Source organism: Mytilus galloprovincialis, chromosome 2 (assembly GCF_965363235.1).
Source record: "Mytilus galloprovincialis chromosome 2, xbMytGall1.hap1.1, whole genome shotgun sequence".
In the NCBI taxonomy this organism is placed as follows: domain Eukaryota; kingdom Metazoa; phylum Mollusca; class Bivalvia; order Mytilida; family Mytilidae; genus Mytilus; species Mytilus galloprovincialis.
In genome coordinates this window covers 109,228,835-109,256,234 of record NC_134839.1, presented here as the reverse complement: position 1 = coordinate 109,256,234, position 27,400 = coordinate 109,228,835, and the positions used below count along the sequence as shown (strand labels likewise).

Here is a 27,400-nt window from a genome sequence, read left to right as displayed (position 1 = left end):
ATCTGGGTATTTAGCTTACAAATGTGTCCGATAACCCCGCTTGTTTATCAAAATGAAAAAAAAAAACTATAAATAATAGAACATATGGGTAAAATGCAACTTTTGTCGATAACTTGAAAAGCGCTTTGAATAGATAAAATGTGATAGGGGTATAAATGTTAAGAATGTGAGCTCAACCAACTGTCCATTTACGACAAAACTGCCAGACAACGTCTTATAGGAGTTATTGCACTTCTACGGAAGCGTATTAGCGCCACACATTTTTTTTTATTTTTCTTTCTATGTTTGCGTTATAGCGCAAACCTTTGAAACCTTTGCGTTTAACGCAAACATTTGCGTTATAACGCAAACATTTGTTTTATCTTATTTCCTATTCAAGATCCAAAGGAAACCGTAGTTATTAAAGGAGGAGGCTGTATATATTAAAATTTATCACCTTTGTAGTAATTGCAAAGTAAAATGCTTGAATAATTAGATCAAATCAATGACTAATAATGAGCAGAATAATATAAGAAGATGTGGTATGAGCGCCAATAAGAAAACTCTCCATCTAAGTCACTATTCGTAAAAGTAAACCATCATAGGCCGAATTACGGTCTTCAACACGGAGCATTGGCTCACACTGAACAACAAACTATAAAGGTCCCCAAAAACGATATCCCTGTTTCTACTAGTATATATATTACAAAGAAAATTGAGTAAATTGAGGTTATACATGTACCTAAGAAAAAAATCAACCCTGGTAATATAGCTATAACCGAATATAAATATACTTCCAAAGTAAGCTCTCGTTTGAGAACTGTGTAAAGTAGGTTAGATTCAAACAAGCTACCCTTTGGCAATAAATGTATAGAATGAAGATGTTTTATTAATAAAATTATGTTCTCTCTATTCAAATTGCTACCCAAGCATCTTAAAAATACTTCATTATATTGAAATGTAATTCAAAGACTTTCTATCAAAGAATCTTGATCATATTCTGAGATTTAAAAAAAATGTTTCCTTATTAATAATTCATTTTAAACATAAGATCATTTTGTCTATTTGACTTGGAGGTTGGTTTCACAATTGTATGACATTATTTTTGATCTTTCAATTTTAATATGACTATATACTAAACTATATATATTTTCTTGTTAAATTATATACTTTTTTGATGCACAAATCAGTCTTAATTTATGTATAATTGCACTTCAATTATTCCATTATTCCTATGCATATTTATTATAATGATTTAGCCTTGTTTGTATGTTTCTTTTTTTATCTACTAGTAAATCACATCCGAAATGAATGACAGACGGACATATATACAAAACTTAATGAATAATTGAAATCAAGATATTTGCGTTATAACGCAAAGGTTTGCGTTATAACAAAGGTTTGCGTTATAACAAAGGTTTGCGTTATAACAAAGGTTTGAACGCAAACATAGGAAGAAAAATAAACAAAAAATGTGTGGCGCTAATACGCTTCCGTCCACTTCAATGTAAACTTATATCATTTTTTTTTATGTCTGTCTATTATTTCTAAAAAAATATGATAGATACAGAAATTTTGTTAAAGTGACAAGATCTATAAATAAGTCAACATGGGTAAAATCAACTCCTTATTTGAGTTATTGCTTTTTAATGACGATTTTAACCAATGGTTTGCATTTTTTAGTTTTATTTTGATACATATAATAGGTAGATAAAAATTCTATTGAGAAAAAATTACCAGAAAGAAAAGATTGACAAATAAGCCATCATGGCTGAAATCTTTCTATTTATAAATGGAGTTATATATCTTTTTGACATCAACTTATAATTTCTTTCTATAATTGGTAAAACTAGGAAAAATGAAATAATGAATTGGAAACTTTACTTTTTTGCCCCAACTACAAGGTTACAATTAAAGTTGCAGTTAACTAAATATATGATGAAAACGTATGGTGACATATGTCATGAAGTAAAAGAATATTTTGTTTGATGAAAAGAATCATATAGCTGAGTAATAGTGTCCAAGCTTACCGGAATTGAAAAAAAAATGTATTCAATTGAACTTACTTAACTTTGTAAAGAACAGAACTACAACGATGTTCAAAATTAAAGGTAAATTGTAACAATTTTTCAAAAGTTGTTTGCTTTATATTAGTGTTGTATAATAGAAAAATGCAATTATAAAAAAAAACATATTGCTTTTACCTTATTTCATGAACGATTGAGAAGTATTGCAGAATCAGATTCAGATTCAATATTTTGTTAAAGTCTCACCACTTGTATAACATTATTCATTTCTATACACCTATATTGCAAAACATCTTAGTAACAAACTCGATAGACAGATTATTGCTGTATCTACATAAATAAGAAGATGTCGAATATTTGCCATGGAGACAACCTTCCACCAGAGACCAAAATACATAGACATTGACAACTAAAGGTCACTGCTGCACATTCAACATTGAGAAAATCATTACCGCATAGTCAGCTGTATATAAAACACGCCGAAATGATTAATGTAAAACAATTCAAACGAGAAAAATAATGAGCGAAAAACAAACGTGTTATGCAGCTTCCGACTTTGGACAGGTACATACAGAATATGGCGGGTATAATCTAGTTTGATGACGCTAAACTATCCCTGCATAAAATTTCGTATAACTTTCCTAATTTGATTCGTAAATATAAAAGTTTAATGATGTTTTAGAACTGTCATATTTCAAATATTTCATTGTGAATTTCATTTGTTGTTGTTGTTTTCTTTTTATCTAACTCGTTAAACTGCAATTTTTTTTTCTTAAATACAAAGTTTCTATTTTGAAAACAAACTTTCCAACTGTCGGAAAAGCCAATGGTTAAACGTTTACACTGCCAATTTTTCTATTTTTAATTTTGATGCAAAATAAAAAAGTAACAATCCAAAAATATTTGTTCTTTTCATTGTTCAACTACAGGTTAAAATGTCATTCTGGAAAAAAATCCGTCATGTCTCTTTGGATCCATTATAATGCTTGATCGGAAAATGTTAATGTGGTCCTTGTACTTTGGAGATGACAAGATATAACATCTGGCATTAAAAAGCAATGCCACATCATCGTCTTTATATAATGCTGCTTGAGGAAAAAACGATACGAACATAAAAGGTTTGATTTATAATTACTTTTTAAGTCTACTTTGAATTTAAGAAACTTGCTCAATAAAGTAGCCTCAAACATGGATGACATGACGATCGAAACTGCACCAACGATGATACAGCGTTTAGTCTAAAGGATATTTGTATGTAATATTCCAATGTATTATCAAACGAATGTACAGCATTTCCACGATTAATATTAGGCAACAGTAAGTTCACGACTTTCAACCTTGTGAAGCCATTATAAAATGCAAATATAATAAAAATAAAAACAACATAGGGAATGAACATCAAATGAAGCTAGACCGAGGTCTCTGAATGAGCATACCGTGATAGGTATTCATCGCCTATCCATACAAATTTAGATGTAATTATAAATGCCGTGTAAGAAAACGGAAATTTTTAATTTACGTTTCGTGCTACCACTCGTGAGTCGCAAGATTCTATACAGCGACGTGGCACATATATTTCGTATCAATTATCCAATGTGTGACAGAGACCGTACGCGTTGTGTAAATTTTGTAAACGGACGAAAAATGAAGAATGGTTCGTTTTCGTTTATTTTTATCTTACCAATTATTTTGTATGCAGCATTTTTCAATTTAAAACAATTGCTTGATCAAAAGGATATATGATTCTATGTTGGACATTCTATATCTTTTTAATTTTGAGCCTTGTATTTAAAAATGTTTAAAAATGCCTTTATTTATTCCTACTCCATCGTTATTTGTTACACGTTTAGACAGATAAATATTTTGTTAGAACACTTTCAAAAAATAATCAAATTTTTACAAAATGCAGATTTTAATTTTTGACATTTGTATAATAAATAATTACAAAGTTATTTCAATATACGTATAAGTATACATATTTTCCGTAATAGTTTTCTATGTATCATATAATAATACTTTATCCTTCATACTCTATTTGCCACGAGGTCTCTACAATTAACGTATATGTGATTTTCAAAGCTTATTAAGGTGTATGGACCATACAATTCTTAAATATGACCATCGAGTGGACTTCCGTGTCTTGATCGATTTCTCGGTATTGAAATAAAATTCAGTGAAATTGGAGTGTGTCTATTATTAACTACAAAACTTGCTTCTACACGTACATGCACTATAGGTATGAAATCACACAATTATTAAATGTTATAATTTATGGGATTAAATATTTTTTACCTATCCTGACTTAAATAACACATTTCATTTCTCCTTTAAATAGTGTGGCTAATTTGAATTTTAAAAAAAAGGCTAAGAAACTTGCTCAATAAAGTAGCCTCAAACATGGATGACATGACGATCGAAACTGCACCAACGATGATACAGCGTTTAGTCTAAAGGATATTAATATGTAATATTCCAATGTATTATCAAACAAATATACAGCATTTCCACGATTAATATAAGGCAGCAGTAAGTTCACGACTTTCAACCTTGTGAAGCCATTATAAAATGCAAATATAATAAAAATAAAAACAACATAGGGAATGAACACCAAATGAAGCTAGACCGAGGTCTCTGAATGAGCATACCGTGATAGGTATTCATCGCCTATCCATACAAATTTAGATGTAATAAGAAATGCCGTGTAAGATAACGGAACTTTTTAATTTACGTTTCGTGCTACCACTCGTGAGTCGCAAGATTCTATACAGCGATGTGGCACATATATTTCGTATCAATTATCCAATGTGTGACAGAGACCGTAAGCGTTGTGTAAATTTTGTAAACGGACGAAAAATGAAGAATGGTTCGTTTATGTTTATTTTTATCTTACCAATTATTTAGTATGCAGCATTTTTCAATTTAAAACAATTGCTTGATCAAAAGGATATATGATTCTATGATGGACATTCTATATCTTTTTAATTTTGAGACTTGTATTTAAAAATGTTTAAAAATTCCTTTATTTATTCCTACTCCATCGTTATTTGTTACACGTTTTCGTCCATTTAGAACTTTTTTTGGGACAGCTAAATATTTTGTTAGAACACTTTAACAAAAATCGAATTTTAACAAAATGCAGATTTTAACTTTTGACATTTGTATAATAAATAATTAATAAGTAATTTCAATATACGTATATGTGATTTTCAAAGCTTATTTTAAAAGGTTTATGGACCATGCCATTATTAAATATGACCATCAAATGAACTTCCGTGTCTTAATCGATTTCTCGGTATTGAAATAAAATTCAGTGAAATTAAAGTGTGTTTATTATTAACATCAAAACATGCTTCTACACGTACATGCACTATAGGTATGAAATCACACAATTATTAAATGTTATAATTTATTGGATTAAATATTTTTTACCTATCCTGACTTAAATAACACATTTCATTTCTCCTTTGTTCAGTGTGGCAAAAGAAATAACGAAAAAAAAGACCTTTAACAAGGTTCAAAAATCATAAAAGTGCGAACAACTGCACTTATATTTGTTTATCTTTACACAAAGATAAAGCATACAATTTCTCGCATATCTTTGACATTTTCACCAAAAAAAATAGCAAATGTGTATGTCACATTACCGAAAGGTAACACATATGCAAAATATACTGGTGTAAAAGTAATCATTGAGCTATCGGAAGCTAATCAAATTGCACCTGCTTCATATTCGAAAATAATTTTCTGGAACTGGTAAACGAATATTTCGATGTTTGTTTTAAAAACTGAGCCTAAAAGAGATGGTTGAACTTAATAATCGTAATTGGATTTCAGTATTCTTTCGCTTTCAAAATGTTAACATGGTCTCATTTTATAGAACACAAGTAAAATAGCCTCTCTGTTTCATGAAGGAATACTTTAAACTAACGAATTTTCGCAAGAAATTTAATTTGCGACTTTCGCTAGTAGAAAAATATGTAAAACTTGAAAAAAAATAAAATTCTTTACTCAACTACATCATGTTGATTTGAGAATTGCAAAATTAAATCGCGAAATGGACTAAAAAGGGCTAATATTCAAAGAGATAATATATGATGGATTGTAATAGTGAATCAGTTACTGTAACAATGCCTTTATATTTTTACCAGGCTTCTACATTTGTACGTCGAGATACCGATGCAAAGTTGATTGGGTGAAAGTTGCTTCTATATATTCAAATAAAATGCAAATCTATGATTGAAGTATTATATAGTCAACCAAATGTGATGAAACTTTGACATAATACTTATTACCACAAAACTCAGATCAAGTACAAATTTGGATAGCGTCACAATTACAATTCATGAGTTATAGCCTTTTAAAACTTTAAATGGAAGCGGGGGCATCATCAGTGTCCCATGGACACATTTCCCATTTATATGTTTAGACGAAGCGAAGCGAAGAAATTAGTAGAATATCTCCGTCCCAATATTTCTTTTCTCAAAATTATGAATATATTTGAGATTGATAATCTCCTTACACAGATTTGTTCTACGTGTCAACTTAAATGGTGTATCATGGGAACAAATAATTTATTTTGTAGTTACCTGTTCGAGTTTGTAGTATAAGCATAGTTTTTTTTCCATAATTTACAATTTGTATGTGAATAGTAGACTTGAACCTCCACTTGTATTTTTGTCCATCTGATGAGTTAAGCCTTTTTCAACTGATTTTTATAGTTCGTTCTTATGTTGTACTGTTATACTACTGTCCCAGGTTAGGGGGAGGGTTGGGATCCCGCTAACATGTTTAACCCCGCCACATTATTCATGTATGTGCCTGTCCCAAGTCAGGAGCCTGTAATTCAGTGGTTGTCGTTTGTTTATGTGTTACATATTTGTTTTTCGTTCATTTTTTTTTTACATAAATAAGGCCATTAGTTTTCTCGTTTGAATTGTTTTACATTATTTTATCGGGGCCTTTTATAGCTCACTATGCGGTATGGGCTTTGCTCATTGTCGAAGGCCGTACGGTGACCTACAGTTGTTAATGTCTGTGTCATTTTGGTCTTTTGTGGATAGTTGTCACATTGGCAATCATACCACATCTTCTTTTTTATATTGAAATATACCAACTATTTTTTCACCTTTTTCATTCAAATATTTATGTTTTGCGACTTCAATAGATCAGATTCCTTGTTAACCAATAATTGACACTACGGCTTTCCAATCTTAATAAAACAAACACTAGCTTCACAGTGTATGGTCTATGGATCGTAAATTAATACTGTTTACATTTTAAATTACTGAAATCAATGTGGTGCCATAACGTATTAACGGTAAATAAGTATGTATTTTAATTAGATACTGAACCCATACAAAACTTGAAGTTGACGAACTAGTAAACTTCCTGGTTGAAATTGGTTTCTCAGTTCCGAAATTAAATTCAGCGAAATTAATTTAAGGTTTGCCATTGTTAACAACCCTATGCATTTTGTACATGTATTATTACTATAGGTAAGAAATCATGCAATTGCGAAATGCTTTTTAAATACAGAATAATAAACTCCAATCAAATATCATATTTTTCATATTCTAAGGTATGCATATTAAAATTGTGAGAAAGTGTAAGAATTGTAAAATAAAAGGAGTCATAGTCGATTAAATTCTTTCAAATTATCAAAAAAATGTTATAAAGATTTTATTTATGATGGATATCAAAACATATTTAACAAGAAAACGTCACTAATTGGTGTTATATCATAACGACCCCTAGATATTCAAATAACTTGATTCACTGTATATTTAATATCACAGAACAAATTAAACAGAAGTAAATATGATGATCAACATAAGTGACAGAAAGTCAGTTACTCTCGTGAAAAAAGTTTAAATGACATTTATTAAAATTTATTTTAGGACAAGGTGGGATGAGAGCCATGTATGGTCCTAATCATGCTTTTGACATCCTATTGCTTAAAACATTACCTTAAACCCCTTCTAGATTTTGATCAGCTATTGCTGAAAACATTACCGTAAACCCCTTCTAGATTTTGATCTTTCTGACTTGTTAAATAAAGGCAACAGTAGTATACCGCTGTTCAAAACTCATAAATATATGAACAAAAAACAAAATCGGGGTAACAAACTAAAACTGAGGGAACCGCATTAAATATTAGAGGAGAACAACGACACAACATTAAAATGTAACACACACAGCAACGGACTAATCATTAGACAACATCCGATGAGAATAACCAATATAACATCAAAACCAAATACATGAATTTGGGATAGAAAAGTACCGTGACACGTCTTATAGTAATGTGAATTCACACTAAGCCGTGGATGGTACTTCCAACAAAAAGACGTCGAGCGTTTCATTTTAATAAACACAAATCAACTGTTAGAAAGCTACATCGAAATAATTCTTATTTTTTATTAGAATCTAATCTCATATCGCCAAACATCAAAAGATACTTTCCTTTTCTTCTCACCTAAAAAAAGGTTGGAATGGAATTCTTGGACGTAAATAAACAGTGTTATTTCAAGGATAAGATTAATGATGTCTGAAATAATCATGTTACAGCACTAACGTTTAGTCTTGCTCCATGACAGGAGTTTAGAAAATCCTGTTTTTGATTGGGGTAGGTGGTCGAGATGGTTCGAACTCTTGCTTAACAGAGAGCCTTGATGCACCGCAGATTGCAATTCTTCGCAGCTGGAAGCATGCATACATGTACCTTCTAGTGCATATAAATGATTTTTGTTCAAACTTAATTGTTAAAACGTTTTATTTATTGTTTTAAGTAAATTTTCATAAAGAGAGGCATATAGAAAAGAACGTATGCATATGTGATGTATATTAATTGTTAATTGTGCAATGTTTATACGGAAAAATTAATACATATCGAAAACTAGCTTACTCAATGATCTTCAACCTCGTACTTTATTTGACCTTTTTAACACTTTTTTATTCGAGCGTCACTGATGAGTCTTTTGTAGACGAAACACGCGTCTGGCGTAAATATGAAATTTCAATCCTGGTATCTATGATGAGTTTATTTACCCATTTAACGATAGGAAATTTAATAAATTCAAGAACTACTATGACTTTTAAATTTAAACTTAGATTTTGACCCTACTCAAAGAACATTACCATATTTAGAAATAATACGCTGACAAATAAAGTCATCTAGTTATAACAAAACAGTTCCTATATAAGCTAATATTTTGTCTGTTTGAACACAATTCTTCAAATTCGACTTCGGCCTGCTCCTATATTGATAGCAATGCAGCACCATCGGCATTATTCTCAGCTAGTATCCCCCATTATGTAAAGATCTAGTGGCAACTCACACACAAGTAGTATTTCTGTCGAGAGCAAGAGTAGCTAGTATAACAGCATCTCTCTATTACAATACACATCTGCTTAAAAGAACCAAAGTATATATTTAAGAATTAAACTGATTCCAACCGAAATACCATCCACGCAAACGTACGTACGATACAGGGTACAGGTCAGGAATATGACAGTTGTTATCCATTTGCTTGATGATTTTGAGCTTTTGATGTTGCCATTTATTAGGGACTGTCCGTTTTGAATTCCTCGGAGTTCTAAATTTTTGTGATTTAACTTTTTACACATTAAATTTTCTACCACCGGGTCAGTACCGCTTCTAAGAAAATGTCAGTTTTCGAAGGTACCATTAACCAAATAGCCATTGCCTTTGTACTGTTGGGCATAAAAGTAGCGAAAAGAGCCCTCCCGTTTCGATTTTTCGATTTTTTTATTACTTTTTTCGATTCGAAACTTCTTTTGTTTATGTACTTCTTACAATTATCGAAGCCATTGTATTGACAATTAAACCTATAACACTCAGTAAAGTACATGGTATATGATAAATCCTTGAGTCACAATTTAACTTTGATTATTAGTTCGTGGAAATATATTCTATTCTTTAGTTGCAGATGGATCTTTCATTAACAGTAGGAACTCTTCATGTCTAATCTTTTCGTCATTTTAATTTGAACTTTGTTTTATTCGGACAAATCACTCAACTGTAAACAGATTTGTAAAATTTGTAATAAATTAAGGCAACAGTAGTATACCGATGTTAAACAGTCATACATCGATCGAGGGAAAACAAATCTTGGTTACAAACCAACCCGAGAGAAACACATCAAATATAAAAAAGGAACAACAGAAATACCGAAATGTAACAAAAACGAACACCAACACACATAGAAACGAACTGTTTTTCTTGCACTCAACCGCTTGAAAACATGTTTAACCTGCACAAATTGTATATGCACATTCCTAGTCAGGTGTCTGTAATGCGACAATCATCGTCGATGTGTCTGCCATATATTATATAGATTATTGATTCGTATAAACATCAGGCGGTTTGTTATCTAGTGTAAATTGTTTTAATTTTGATATACTTGGGGTCTTTTACAGCTTAATATATGGTATTGGTACACTTGTAGAGTAGACAAATGACAATTGTCTCTACAATATATTAACTATAAATCTTCCCGAACCTATGAAACTTAGGTAGACACTGTCAAAGATTTAACATCAAAACTAAGTAATCAGTTATACTCCTCTTAAATCTCACACAGTGTATTTAGTAAATACTTTTTTTTTGTTTCAAGTTGTGCACGTGAAAACATTCCCTTGGTAGGAAGGGACGTTACTGACACTACTATAACAAATAGTAGCCTCAGATAAACATAATTATGTTGTTAATTGATTTTATTTAGTATAACGAGGGGGAAATTTCAACTATTTCAACGGAACTAAAGAGAGTGGAAATGTGAAGAGAAATATCTCAAGATGTATAACAAGCAAACGAGTACCCGAGTACTAAAACTGTACTCGAGTACTCGACCTTCCGACCCAGTACCCGAGTACTCGAGTACTTGTTGCCATCCCTACTATTTACTGTTAAAACTGACAATGCAAGGCCCTCTTGTGTAGCGACTGTCATAAAACACCTGGGTAGCAGTGCTTTAATCTATATCCATGTGATTAACTTCCTCATTTACTTGGTTTTCTTTGTATAATCATTTGCTGAAGATTATTCGCCTTTTTTCCTATAAACCAAATAAGTTGTAGAAAACACTTCGAACCAGACTACTTGTTGGATGTATACAGTTAAGCAATACATGGGTATTTTTCAGGAGGGAGGAAGATGAAATAATATTAATTTGCCTATAATTAACAATTTGAAATAAGTAACTTAGACATACTTAATTTTTTTAGGGGCCCACTGAAGCACGCCTCCAGGTGCGGGATTTTTTTCGCTGTATTGAAGACCTATTGGTGGCCTTCAGCTGTTAAATTTTTTGGTCAGGTTGTTGTCTCTTTGACACATACCCCATTTCCATTCTCATTAAAATGTCTATATTAACTTTCTATACTATATCATATCTGCGGCGTTAATTATAAAATAATGTCTGCTGATTATGATCTGAACCGACCCTTTTAAAATAATACTAGTGTCTAATGTATTTCAAATTTTCCAATTTCTTTCATATATAAATAAACTCATCATAGATACCTGGACTAAATTTTGTATATACGCCAGACGCGCGTTTCGTCTACAAAAGACTCATCAGTGACGCTCGAATCCAAAAAAGTTAAAAAGTCCAAATAAAGTACGAAGTTGAAGAGAATTGAGGACCAAAATTCCTTACAGTTTAGCCAAATACAGCTAAGGCAATATATGCCTGAGGTAGAAAAGCCTTAGTATTTCAAAAAATTCAAAATTTTGTAATCAGCAACTGAAAATAATTAATAAAATAATTTTTACTAATTATCATTTTACTAATAATTTTTAGTTGCCGATTGTAATACTAGTATATGAAGGAAAATTTAACTAACATTATTATTTATATATTATCATTGTGTATTCTAAATAAGTAACTAACAATGATAGGAAATTAAACGACTTCATGTTTGGTTTTTTAATATCCTGAAAACAATCTCTGATGTCAGCAATTTCTGGAACGCTCACCTATATTTGTCAGTGGTCTCTTTCACTCCCAAGCGACAAAGATGTAAAGGGAAATATAAAATAGTTTACAAGTTCAATAAATATATTTTGAACTTTAAATGAATTGTAGATAATCTGTGTATACCAGACATATATATATATAAACTATAGACAATTGAGCTGATCTGTAACAATATCATCTCCATGCCTTATATATCATGTACTTTAGTACGACGCTAGATTAAAACTGACGAGGAAAGGTAACACACGACCACCGGAAGCTTTATTATTGTGGAGCCCAGGTGGTCGTGTGGTCTAGCGGGACGGCTACAGTGCAGGCGATTTGGTGTCACGATATCTCAGAAGCATGGTTTCGAATCCCGGCGAGGGAAGAACAAAAAATTTGTGAAAGCAAATTTACAGATCTAACATTGTTGGGTTGATGTTTAGACGAGTTATATATATATATATATATATATAATAAAACATAATTATATCAGTATAAGAAATAGCAAGAAATTATTTTTTAAGTTATCTCAGCTTGATGTATTGCAAACTGTATTTAAATGTAATGATAATGTTATTTTCAGTAAATAAACAATTTAGCATTTACATTGAAGAATGATTTGAAATATTAAGACCTTGATCGCAGAACTTCCTGATCACTTACATATCACTTATCTAGATAAACGGAAAGTTTAGTCTAAAACTACTCACTTAGACATATTTTACTTGACGTATGGGTTTAAATGAATAATTGGCAGTCCTTATAAACTGATTTTTTTCTACTGTTTTAAGTCAATTACATTTATTATGTTTAAGAATAAGTAACAAGGCTTTATATGATTTTGTATTTTAAATCTTCAAACAAATAAATAAGTCAAAATAGTTTTGGTATGTATACTTAAAGTTAACGTTATTTGAGACTTATCATCATTTCCTTTAAATTGTTAAACCTTTCTCCGAATTGATTCGAATTAGACCAATGACAGTTATTGTTAAAGTTCACGATAGTTTGAAAAAGATACTTTAAATATTAGTAAGAGGTTTCTTAAACAGGTAAGTCTATATTTATTGTATACATTAATATTTTTGTCTTAGACAAGAAAGTAAAGTATTCTGACAATAATTAACTCATCAAAGATACAATTAGCCCCATGAAAGTGTGTTATTTTTTTTGGCCTTTTATATAAATTTGTAAGTAAACGTTTATCAATTAATTCTTGCGACTTTGAAAAAAAACCTCATATGTGATTCTACCAGTTGATAAAAGACTTTCCGTTTTGAATTTTCCACGAAGTTCGACATTTTGCAATTTAAAAGAGAAATCGTAGGTTTTTGTGTTCTTAACGTCAGATGGAAACACGTTAAACATAAAGCAGCAGTTTTAATCTGATCTGTTTGATAATGCTAAATACTTTGTGCGAAAATTCTTTATCAAATGTGCCATGAATAAAAGTCGACAGACTAACGACATCATGCGCAAAAAGTGGAAGGATGAAAAACAACTGTAGGAAACATTGAATACTAAACTTAACAGACTTTTCGAGAAATTTCAGTTTGAAAGTCGCATATTTGAAACAAGTATAAATTACAAATTCCATTTTTTTCCTAGAAAACACATAGAGTGCTATATTAGCAATACACAGTTATGAAATAACTGTTTACAAAACTTACAATTGGCTTTTTACCTCAGGCTGTATTTGACAACATTTTTAGGAATTTTGGTCCTCAATGCTATTCAACTGCGAAAGTGTTTGTACAATAAAATGAATTTTTAGATAGTTGAAGAATATTATAACATTCGAAGTGGGTTTATACGAGCAAGATTGTTTTAGCATGGTATAGAGGCCATTTTCTGTTAGACAGCCTGAATTTTCAAATCCTTACCACCAAGAAATTATCGTAGTGTTTTCAACAAAGATTTGACCCTCGAACTTTTCAATTCCATTTTATTGAAAATTAAGCTGTAATGTATATGATTTTTTTTACCTGTTGATGTCTATGGTTTTAAGGAAAGGTATCATCCTAATGAATTGAAATTCTTCTTTGGTCCAAACCTTACGGATTTGTGTAACATTTTCAACTTACCTCCTATTCAATATTTTGTTTCAAATAAATGCAGATTGTAGCTATTGTTACACCAAAGAAAGATTATAGTTGATCATTATATCTATCAAAAATCAAATCAAAGGAAGATGAGTTTCCATTTATATGCACATTCATAACACAAACACAAAGCCTTCATTACTAACTGTGTATTTACTTTGTAAAGAGTTTTCAAATTTGATTGGTTGACCGTTATAGGATATCTCTTTCACAGATGTTAACAGAAATGTTCATAATGCCGTAACTACAATCACGGCCCCTTTTCCCGAATGTGACCTACAAGATTAGACTTATTAGCGGGTTTGTACTAACATGAGAAACACGACGGGTGCCACGTGTAGAAAAAGGATCTGCTTTTCTTTACGGGCACCTGAGATTTTCAAAAGTTTTTGGTGGGGTTTGTGATGTTCAGTCTTTAAATTACTTTGTTGTGTTTTTTTTGCGTTGGTGTTTGTCTGTTTGTCTTTGTCTTTTTCCATTTATTTTCAACTAGTGAGCTTGATTGTCCATCTAGTATCTTTTGCTCTTAATTATAAAAAAATAAGATAAGGTTTGATTTCCAATGAGACAACTATCCAAAAAGAGAGCAAATGACACATAAATTTACAACTATTGGTCACTGTACGGCCTTCAAGAATGAGCAAAGCTCACATTGCATAGTCAGCTATAAACGGTCAGAACATATGATTATTCGGACCATATCCGTATGGTCTGTCAATATACAATTTGATTACTAGTAATATATAACGGACCGGAACATATGATAGAGGGGCGAAAGATACCAGAGGGACATTCAAACTCATAGATCGAAAAATAAACTGATAACGCCATGGCTACAAAAGAAAAAGAAAAACAGACAAATACCTGTACACAAGACACACTATAGAAAACTAAAGACTAGGCAGCACGAACCCCACCAATACCTGGGGTTGATCCCAGGTGCTCCAAAAGGGTAAACAGATCATGCTGTACATGTGACACCCGATGCGTTGCTCTATTTGTTACAAACCCGGTAAATAGTCAAATTCGCTAGATCACATTTGTGAAAATGAAACGGGATTGTAGTATAAAATGACTGAATAAATCGTCAACGATAAATCTTACGGGGCGATCAATTCAAGATTTTGATAGAGTCTTAATTTGAATTGACATGATTCATTTGTCATCGTGCAATTACCGAGGAAGTATATCTGTTATCCGAAATATCTAAAATATTGTTCGTTTTAATGTGTTTTTGGTGATGTTGTACCCTTTTAGACTTGTTATATATATATACAACTCCCCAACAATGTTAGATCTGTAGTGATGGTGATACATGGCTGTGTACATTATGTATTTACAACTCGTTTAAACATCAACCAAACAATGTTAGATCTGTAAATTTGCTTTCGAAAATTTTTTGTTCTTCCCTCGCCGGGATTCGAACCCATGCTACTGAGATATCGTGACACCGAATCGCCTGCACTGTAGCCGTCCCGCTAGACCACACGACAACCTGGGCCACCTGGGCTTCATAAAAATGAAGATATATATATATAAACAGTTTCGTAAAAAGTATCAATCCATTGGATTGAAATTCTACTTTTTGCCAAATTTTTAGGAAATATGTGACACCTTTTCCCCCTTTTTGCAATATGTTAAAGCAAATAAATGCAGGTAGTTGCTATGGATACACAACAAATAAGTTGTCAAACGACCCTCATTGACAATTTTGAGATGTGAGTCGAGATATGAGGCAGACTTTACTGTATCTGTTGTATCATTTATCTCTAGTTTGATTAATCAAATACGTTCAAAATAGTCACCAAATTTAAGTTATTAAGTGAGATAACATCATCTATATAGCGGAAAGTAAAGATACAGGTTAACTTTTCGTCTTTCTGCCTGAGAAGTTCCTGTATATAGTCAGACTCATAAGAATAAAGGAACAAGTCGACAAGAAGAGGGGCACAATTGGTTCCCATGGATGCAGATAGTTTGTTGAAAACAATTTCTCCAAACAAACAAATATGTTGTCGATCCAGAAATCAAGCATCTTGATAATGTCAGTTTCAGAGTATTTTTTGTTTGAATCAGTGATTATACAAATAAAATGAGACAAGTCTACACCAGACACGAAAAGATATAGAGGTCAACAAATTTTTTAACAATAAACAAAATCCATAACGTAAATTCAGCTATAAACGTCCCCGAAAGAACACACGTAAAACAATTCGAACGAGAAAAATAACGAACGAGATTCAAATATAATAGACAGCAACTAACGACAACCGCTGAATTTCAAGCTGCTTACTCAGTAGAAGCAAATACAGAATGTGGTGGGACTTAACGTGATAGTTGACCACCATCCCCTAACATGGGACCGTGATGTAGCAGTACTAATTATAAACAATCACTTAAAAGGGCGAACCTCATCAGAAAAATAAAGCAGAAAATCAAGTTACAAAAACAGACCGGACGTGACAGAGAACTTTTACAGTCCTTCAACATAAAAAATATACTAAGTTCAGATCTTAGAGTATTCGAAGTTACTGACAGCTAGCTCAACGCCACTAATAACTACTCAAAAATCATGTATCTGGAACTAAAGACCGAATATACATATTTTGCTAAGATATTTTGATTATCTTCGCAGGAAAACCAAAAATCAAGTTACTTGCTGAAATTATAAATCTTTGACATGCTATCTGGTTTTTTGCTTAGATGTATCTATGTATCTGCTATATTGCCTTCGTTAGAGTCAATGGAAAGTTCTGTCAGCTGTCAACGTTTTGTCCGTAACTGAAGCCACCGGCGTTTAAGGAACGGATATAAAAAAAAATCCCGTTGTTTAGATTATACTATTGTTTTATTTCGTCTAAATTCTACAATTTTTCACTTATTTGATTTTTGCCCCCAAATAAGAATATACTGGCTACACATGTAAACTATTTTGATTGAGAATGCACACATTAAATAACTAAAAATAATTAGAAATTTTTTAAAAAGAAATAAGCTTACTTCAATTTTTCCATATGTAGCCCTTAGAAAAAAGTAAAATCACAAAAATACTGAACTTAGAGGAAAATCCATTCGGAAAGCCCATAATCACATGGCAAAATCAAATAACAAAACGCATCAAAAAAGAATGGACAAGAACTGTCATATTCCGGAAGTGCGGTGGTATAAAAGAAATAAAAAAAAATAAAAAATCTGCTCATTAATTATGATAAAATTGCATTACTGTAAAGGGGGAAATGCACCAACCTTTTTCAGAAGAGTTGTAAAGTTTGTCGTATAAATGATAAAATATTTTGAACTGAAGTCCTCAACATCCTTACAGATCAAAAACATATTTAAAAAAATGCTATGATAAGTATAATTTTCTGAAAACAAATACATACATACATGTGTATTGTCTATTGCAGTAACTATTGATGGAGAATAAAGTGTATTACCTGCTTTTTTTGCTGCTGTACATTACTTTTGTCCTATGTGGGTGAGTTAATTCTTTTCTGAAATATAAAACAATAACAGAGAGAAAAAGCGAATAGAAAGTTTAAAAAAAAAATTTAAAGTGCACTATGATAGATAACGCTGAAATGAATGTGCAAAGAGCTTTTTAATTGCTATACACCTGTTTTGTTAACACCATAGTTACCAAGAATAACCTGTTGGTGCTTTTATTGCACTGTTTGTTCCTTTAATTTAATCTAGTATATTGTATTGTTTGAGTTTCTGGTTAATTGAATCATTTTTTTTTGTATCTTGTATTTAATAATGAAACTCTGAAAAATTGAAAAGTTGATATATTTTCATATAACCGGAAAGCACACAAATGAATGCAACAGTAGAATACCGCTGTTCAATATTCATAAATTGATTCATTGAAAAGAAACCCGGATCAGAAACATAAATCAGAAGGAAACACGTCTACTATAATAGAAAAAAACAACGGAAAACAAAATAATTGAACTGCTACGAAAATAAACGCCAACATACCTGGAAACGAATAGACAACTTTCGAGTTCGATGCATTTTCGTCAAAAACTCTGGTTTTAGTGAACATAATTAGTGCATTTAGAGGCATCGTCACTTCCGTTCCAATGTTGAACGAGTGGTTGGAAAATTATAATACTATATTGCACGAATTATTCGGCAAATTACACTCTCATTATTGACAATTAACACTGCTGACGTTAGATAATTGTGATTAAGTACTTACAAAACAAACATTATTCGTAGTTCATCCTGCACAATGACGATTGCTGAACGTTATTAGTGCGTGGATACAGGCGACCCCACATAGCTGGTAAATGACGTCATAAAGGCGCGCATAATTGAAGAGTTTTTTCCGGCGATGGAAACTCGAAATTGGTCTATTATTTGATAATAGTTGCTTTATTCCTGACTTGGTACAGGACGTTTTAAGAAAAAACGGATGGGTTGAACCTGGTTTAATGGCTAGCTAAACCCGTCGCTTTATGACAATAGTGCAGTAAAACATTTAAATAATAGAATAACAATGATTACCTCCCACACACAGTACACAACAATATAGTTACGAAATGTGCACCACAAAAAAGTGACGTCACATATAAATTAACCAAACAATCTAACAAAATCGTTCAAAAATATAGACCTGATTGAGTCATAATCCTTAATTTATTTTATTCCCTTGTATACAGAAAAATGTAACTCATTAATTAGGATTTAAAGACACAGTCACACTAGACCAAGATCGCAAAACACTCACCACTTTAAAAATAAGTTCAGATCATGGTGAGGTCGTGGTATGAGTGGCATGCAAACATATTTTTTTTATGATGCTACTACGTCCTCAATATGCTTCTACAACGATCTGGGTACCATAAATCACGTTCTCATCACGCTTATTCTGGGACCTCACTACGATAATCACTATTGTACTACGCTCATCACGTTCTCTCTACGACCATACCACGATTTATCCGATTGCAGCAATATCTTACTACGCTTCCACTGCGACCATAGACCGCTCGTACCACGATCATACTACGATCATACCATTTTCAAAGCTCAAACTTACTGTGCTCTCAGTAATAACGCCAACATCGTGTTCAAGAAAAACATTCCATTCCTTCTATTTTTTATAAATACGTAGATTCCTTGGAGACATAATAGTCATGCCAGCATAAAAAACATGTAGTAAGTATCAACCAAGGCAAGAGAAACAGTGAGGAAGAAACCTTGTGGTATAGAGGCCCAGTTTTAGATGGGCATTTAATAACAACATGTTTCAATCTAATGTACCACACGCATATAGAACGTTCTATATCTTCTGTAATTTGTCTGCTATAGACCTCAAATAATTTGGGAAAGGTGGACATGAAATCACTTCATCGTTATGTTCTTCAACTATGGCTCGGGAAACCTCGGGTAAAAATGTGCTTATAGTATAGTAAAGTACCTGTCTTCTTGAATCTTTGACCAACTCTGTTAAGCAGTTCATCAAACATCTGTGGTGGCATTCTGAAAAAAATAAAGGAGGAAGTTTCCTCTTCGATTCGTAACTAGTTTATTAACTGATCCTAATGTTTAAACTGGAGTCTCATATCAATTGATAACCAAGGTCAAACCAAACAGACCTCCGCCGTCTAAAATTGCTGCTTATTCTTCTTCTTCGGTATCTCAATAACAATGTCATTGCCTGGTCAAAAAGGTTTTGTATCTGTATTAATGATTGTAGAAACATTACTACATGTACTTGGTATTGTGTTTCCATGGTTCGATTGAAATTGACGTTTGAAACAAAACCTGGAGAGCAATTATATATTTTAAGTGACAATGGACATGACTAGAACTCGAAATGGTTGTATTATGAACGTAGTCAGGTAGTAAGAAGAACGTGATGAGGATGGCATGAACGTGCTAGAATCGTACTATGATCTTAAACATCGAGGTATAAACGTGGCATACTCGTAGTAGAAGTGTGGTTAGTTCGCAGTAAGAACTTGATGGTCGTAGTAAGGTCCTAGTAACGTCGCTGGGAGATCGTAGCGTAGTCTCTACAACTAGGATTGCGCTTTCTCTACACTCTCGCTACGAATGTACAGCAATCTTTGTTATCTCACCTCGACCTTACTATGCTTTCACTGCGCTTATACTACGGTCTGATGATTTCACCATGACCGCACCATGAATTTAAAGGTTGGTCCACGTTTATTGCGATCATGAAGACCTCACCTGGACCATACCCCGTCTATACTGCTCTCCACATGATTGCTCTACGGTCGTCAGAATTTGCATTTTTCAAGGATCGTAGTGCGATCACGGCCTAGTGTTACTAGGATTTATATTGTATATGTTGAGATGTTGGCGTTCTTTAGTCGTTACTAACATAGACCTTCAATTATAGTACAATATATAACCATGCACTTATTAAACTAACACTTTGTATCAAACAGTACAAATTTTACCAGGACTAATTTAACGGTTACTCAGCACTGCTCACTTGTTTTCCAGAATTAAAATCAAATAAGGTCACACAATTAGTACATCATGCCTTATTCACATGTTTATTTTGTTTTGCGTTCTGTTCATTCTTATAATTCACATGAAAATGCTTTAAAAACGTATAAAACCAAACCATTCCAAATATAGAATAAAGTATAAATATTAATTTTACTCTTTTCCAGACAAATTGATTCGGTGAAATATATAATTCATTTTAAAATTAAATGTACAACACTTTTTTTTAGAATATGCTATTACTCCAGTACATACAGATATAAATGTGGGAGAAGGATCAGTCGAAGAAGATGCACAGGGTATTGTTAAAATTTTATTATTTGTATTTAAAACAACTTGTCAAATTCATTATTATATAGTTTAAACATATTAATTGATAGTGGATTGGGAAACAAGTTATTCAACCTATATTAATCCTTTTCCACTTTGCGGGTGCGAGTGCTGCCTTTTAGCGGCATTAGCCTGCTCTTTTTTCGAAATCTACTAGGGTGTATTTCACGTACAAGAGATAATCTCTTAACACAGGTCAGCCATTTTTCGTCCCTTTCAGACGGACTATCATCGTTTGCTTAAAACCACTTTCGCAACTGGTGTCAAGGGAGAGCCGGAAATTCAGTTCCTGAAATGTTCATTCCGACCGGGAATCGAACCAGGAACCTTTATGATAGTAGTCATTATTATATGGTAAGGTTTAATGTAAAATTTATGGATCTGGATTGATGAATTCGATTAAACGCATCTATCCCATCGAACTTTCAATACAAGATTTATCAGATCAATACTAAACGACTAAAACTATTATATCAAATTTCTCTATATTCACCTTCCGTGGCAAGGTAACACTACCACTATTGAAGTTATATTTTTATATAGCAGATGTGGTCGAGTGGTCTAGAGAGCTGGACATGAGGCTAAGCGATAGGTGCTTTAATGTATTAAAGGTGTGAGTTCGAATCCCGCTGATGGACGGACAAAATATTGTCAGTAGAAAATCTAACTCTAACACTGTTAGGTGTAATTTTCAGACTTACATAATAATTTGTATTAACTATGTATTTATATCACTCTGAGATCCAGTGGACATACATATTGTATGGTTTGTCACTTGTTTAGACTTGTTTGTATTATATAAAATTGAAAATGCAAATGGGAAATGGGAAATGTGTCAAAGAGACAACAACCCTTCCGTAGAACAGACAACATCAGAAGGTCAACAATAGGTCTTCAATGCATTCACGCACCAGTCCTTCAGCTGGCCCCTAAACAAATATATATACTAGTGATAATGAATATAAGATATATATATATATATATATATATATTATTGTTGGGTTGATGTTTAGACGAGTTGTATATATATATATATATATATATACAACTCGTATTGTTGGGTTGATTTTTAGACGAGTTGTATATATACAACTCGTCTAAACATCAACCCAACAATGTTAGATCTGTAAATTTGCTTTCGCAAATTTTTGGTTCTTACCTCGCCGGGATTCGAACCCATGTTACTGTGATATCGTGACACCAAATCGCCTGCACCCGTCCCGCTAGACCACACGACCACCTGGGCTCTACTTTCAAAATGCTCTTAAAGTCCTTATTTATGTTTCTACTAGTGTGGACACAGAATTCAATTTTTAGAATATAAAATGAATGAATAAATAGTCAACGATTAATCTTATAGGGCGATGTATCATGTAATATGATTCTGTACACTACAAAATATAATTTATAACAAGTCAAAAAGGGTACAACATCACCATTAAATAACTATAAAAGGAACAAATATTAGATATTTCGGATAACAGATATCCTTCTTCGGTAATAGCACAATGTCAAATGAATCATGTCAAGATATTCAAATTGAGACTCTATCAAAATCTTGAAAGTTTATACAATTTAAGCGGACATCACAGACGCTATTACAATTTTTAAATTTCCAAACACGGCGCAAAGATTACAAAGATTCTTTAATTTTACTTTCCGATATATTGATGATGTTCTATCATTGAATAACCCATATTTCAGCCAATACTTACATCTCATATATCCCAGTGAACTTGAAATTAAGGATACTTCTGATACTAGAAGGACTGCTTCATACCTTGATATTTTCCTCTATATTGACGAAGATGGACGACTTCACGCGAAAATCTATGATAAACGGGACGATTTCAACTTCCCAATTATCAATTTCCCATTTCTCAGCATATTTCTTTAACATACCCCCTGCCCCTTCGTATGGTGTTTACATATCACAATTGATACGTTATTCTCGTTCTTGTTAACACAATAACAAGACTTCATATACAGGAGTGTGATCCTTACGCAGAAACTGCCCCAACAAAGTTATGAGGAGGACAGATTAAAATTGACACTCCGTAAATTTTTTGGACACCATCACCAATTGGTGGATCCATATGATGTGTCTTTGACCAAACTAGCTAAGGACATTTTTACTACATGGTAGATTGTGGTTTGTCATTACGTCGTCTAATCTTTTAATTACCAAACGTGACTTATTCCCGATTGTGACTGTTTTGCTGTTTTGCTGAGTGTGAATTCGCATTACCATAAGACGTGTTACGGTACTTATCTATCCCAAATTCATGTAAAATGTTTAATGTTATATTTGTAATTCTCATCGGATTTTGTCGAATGTGTTGACGTCTTTTCTATTATATTCATGTGTTATGGTAAAGAAAATTAATCACCACCTTCATTTATTAGATTTGATTTGTTCAACGTATTCTCTACGATGTTTTACGTTTGACGTCATAACAAATCGGATAATATAGTTAATTGTTACCTTAGTTTGCTATTAATCAGTTTTGAAATGTGCATTGTTATTAAATGTAATATCAGTATTTAGTTCAAATATAATCTTAAACCAATCTTAATTCTATCTTATTCATTCAAGTGTGACGTCATTTTTCATTTTTTGATGATCTCTTTTACAAATTCAAATGTGACGTCATTTTTTTGTCATTTTTTACAATTTCTAATATGACGTCACTTGGCGTTGAGGTTTAAACTTATTCGGATGTGTTGCATTTTGTCGGGTTATACAATGTATTTCGGTTGTTTCCTGTAATTAGCTAATACTTCAGTTTTATCATGTACATCTTTTGTATAGTCATTATATAAAATTTACTGTTTGCAAAAGTATAAATTATTCTAAATAATAGGGATGTTCTGGTACCTAACAGAAAACCCTGGCCGTTTTTGGCACAACTTTTTTGAACTTTTGGTCCTCGATGCTTTTCAACTTTGTACTTGTTTCGGCTTTCAAACTTTTTTTATCTGGGCGTCACTAGTAAGTCTTGTGTGGACAAAATGCACTTCTGGCGTATTAAATTTTTTAAACTTGTTGCCTTTTGTTAGCTATTATTTGTGTGTTTATTTGTCAATTGTGTTCTCCTATTTATTTATATTGTAGTCCTGTAATGTTGTGTTGTCATTTTAATGTTATATTTCACATGGCCGTAAAAGAGGGAGGTTTGGCATGCCACAAAACCAGATTCAACCCACCATTTTTTCCTTTAAAAATGTCCTGTACCAAGTCAGGAATATGGCCATTGTTATATTTAAGTACGTTTATGTATGTGTTACATTTTAATGTTGTGTTTCCGTTGTGTCGTTTGTTTACTATAAGACGTGTCACGGTACTTATCTATCCCAAATTCATGTAATTGGTGTTGATGTTATATTTGTTATTCTCATAGGATTTTGTCTAATGCTTAGTCCGTTTCTGGGTGTGTGTTACATTTTAATGTTGTGTCGTTGTTCTCCTCTTATATTTAATGCGTTTCCCTCAGTTTTAGTTTGTTACCCCGATTTTGTTTTTTTGTTTATGAATTTATGAGTTTTGAACAGCGGTATACTACTGTTGCCTTTATTTACAAAGATATTCCAAATAAATATAGTTATTTGCGATGTGAACTGGCACAACTCTAAATTTCCAAAGGTTTTGACAGTTGAGATGTTATAACTGCATGGAGAGCAGTTCCCAAATAAAAAAAATGCCCTTAACGGATCGAAGTTGGTATAATATATCAAATGTGACAACGGTAGGGCAATTGCAACAGAAACTACATATTTAAGCCTCCCAAACGAATAGCAGTTTAATAATGATTAGAAGTGATTATAAGTTTTATTTAATAAGGTAGAATAATTGAACGTGGCTACGTACTTGTACATCTATCCCAAATGAATGGAGCCCTGTAATTTAAACTGGTATGTAAAAAAATAAAAACTGTCGAGCCAGTACGAAAGCCGGAGTTACTGGAAACAAGTGATGACAGGAATATGAGTGACTCATTCTATGTTTTTTTCCATTGATGCCCTCTGTGGAAACTGTCCTTAACTTTCTTATCCAAAATCTTTCCCGAGCGACTCTGTCGACCTTCGACCAACCCTCGTTGTGGTCTATATATATATATATATATATATATATATATATATATATATACAACTCGTCTAAACATCAACCCAACAATGTTAGATCTGTAAATTAGCTGCTTTCGCAAATTTTTTGTTCTATATATAACGAAATACCTAAAAGGGTTTAAACATATGTATTCGCATTCTGACTTTTTGAATGGCCATTTAATTAGGTGTGATAATATGAGGCAAAGTGGTATAGGGTAGAAAAAATCAAAACTTTGAACAGATTCAAAATCACCAATAAAAATAATGGAATTTATCAAGTACTTCCAACTAGTTTTTAACACTTCAAAAGTAATTTTTTCCTCTATTTTCTTACTTGACCAATTTATTATCAGGTTTTTGATTGTACCAAGTGTACTGGTAAGAAGATGAGACAATTTAGAAGTGGAAAAATGGCTTGAAGATGAAATAAATCTATAGTTGTAAGGTGTTTTGTGTAATTTCGGAAGCCAGTACATAGTTGGGACTTTCATTGTATTTGGTTATGTTTGTAATGAGGTAGCTAAAAGTTTATGTTTGTTAAAGATGTCGTTTTCTGAAAATGGAATCAGTTGGAATGTTGGTGAATTGGTGATTTCTATTTTCGGAACCTCAATGTAAAATTTACGTCAAACAATAATGATGTTATAAGCAGCTTTATCGGCCGAGACAAAAGCAAATTCCTTGGCTAGTTCTTTTAGTTGATGTTTGATACGAGCAATAAGGGTTTTATGGTTGTATTTTTAAAGTACCGGTCTTTGTAAAAATCATGCAGAAGGTGATTCATGACATGTCACAGAAGTAATTGTTTTTGCCCTATATCATAAGAACTTTGGTAGATGAGTAAAATTCTGTCTTTATTTTCCCTGTATTATGCCCGTTGCCATGGTAACCATCAAATCAACATTTTGCCTGAATATGTGAAAAAAGACCCTTTTGAAAATATAAAATAAGGGAATTTACAGTCCGATAGAAATAAAGTTAATCAATTCAAACAATATGAATATTTACAGTATTGACAAACTAAACCCCAAACTATACAAAAACGTTAAAATTTTGAATTTACTAAATAGTTTGTTTCCATAGCAACCATTTAAAAATGTGTTAAAATTCGAAAATGAAAAATTTCAAAAAAACCTAAATTTTAAATCTGTTTATCTTCCAAGACCAACAATATTATGACATGTCATTGACAAATTTTGAAAGACCACTTTCTATATATTAATAAAATAAAAAGAAAGTCGTGTGTTTTTTTTTCTTTAAAAAAATAATTTTTGTCAAAAATTGTCAATTTTCACCAAAATTTAGATTACCAAACAGATGAATACTGAAACATTTTGAACTTAAAAAGCTAAAACTTTCCATTTATACGTTCATTTCTGACACAAATATGGTAATTTTAAACGAAAATATATGATAAATGAAGATATACTTGTACAAAATGAAAAATCATTACTCTGGGTATTGTGCATCCCACTTTTTTTCGATTTTTTTTTTTTTCAAAATTATAAAATTTGTTGTGAAGAAATTGTGGTATCTCATAGTGTTTACTTGTGAACTAAGTATTTTAAGAATTTAAGCATAACACAACTTCTAAAGTTGAGGGCAGCATATGTACCCCTCCCTTCAATCTTATATGTAAGATTTGTCATAAGTTTTTTAAAAATGGTAATACGCAAAACCCGTTATCTTGCCTTAGACTGATGCTGTCAGTGAAAAAAAATAATGTTGAATCCAAAACTTAATTACTGGTAAGTCTATGTATAAAAATAAGAGGATGTGTTTTAATTGTCAATGAAACAATTAACTCTCCACCAGAGAGCAAAGACATAGAAATAAGCAACCACAGGTCACCGTATAGCCTTCAACAATGAGCATAGCATGATTATCTATAAAACAAATATTAATGAACATTTAAAAAAAAATAGCTCACGATACTTTCTCTTTCAAAATGGTTATAAAGAAGTTACAGTAACAATTTAATGCAACTCATTGTTGGTTTTTGAAACAGATTGATTCTTTAAAAACTTTAACTCTAGACTAAACAAGAAGGCTCACCCTGAAATGTCTAGTTGGTTTTATTTATCATTGAATTACTTTTACAACTCTGTAAGTGTTATGTAAAGATTATAATACACTTATCATTATAACTTAACATTATCAATGTTCTAAGAAAATGAGGTCAGGGTAAGATTGACAGATGAAAAAGAGAGAACGGAAACGGAAAATTCAGCACCTTTTCCATTTTTAAAGGGGCATAACTTATTGACAGTACAAATAACACCAATAACATTCTTACTCTTCTGCATTTTATGGAAATAAGCATTGTGTATAAGTTTGAAAACATTTGGTTGTGGCAAACTTAAGTTAGAGAACGGAAATA

The 27,400-nt window shown here is 32.0% G+C and overlaps 1 protein-coding gene across 1 annotated transcript in view; it reads left to right on the top strand.

The window, feature by feature from the left end:
- The first annotated feature begins 12,956 nt into the window (after positions 1 to 12,956).
- The window catches only part of LOC143065345 (uncharacterized), a 44,711-nt gene continuing 30,267 nt past the window's right edge, over positions 12,957 to 27,400 (top strand). Inside the window, exons 1-3 of the mRNA XM_076238874.1 lie at positions 12,957 to 13,044; positions 17,502 to 17,572; positions 20,814 to 20,882. Of these exons, the coding sequence (XP_076094989.1) occupies positions 17,511 to 17,572; positions 20,814 to 20,882 (131 nt within the window). The 5' untranslated portion in view covers positions 12,957 to 13,044; positions 17,502 to 17,510. The remainder of the gene's footprint in view (positions 13,045 to 17,501; positions 17,573 to 20,813; positions 20,883 to 27,400) is intronic.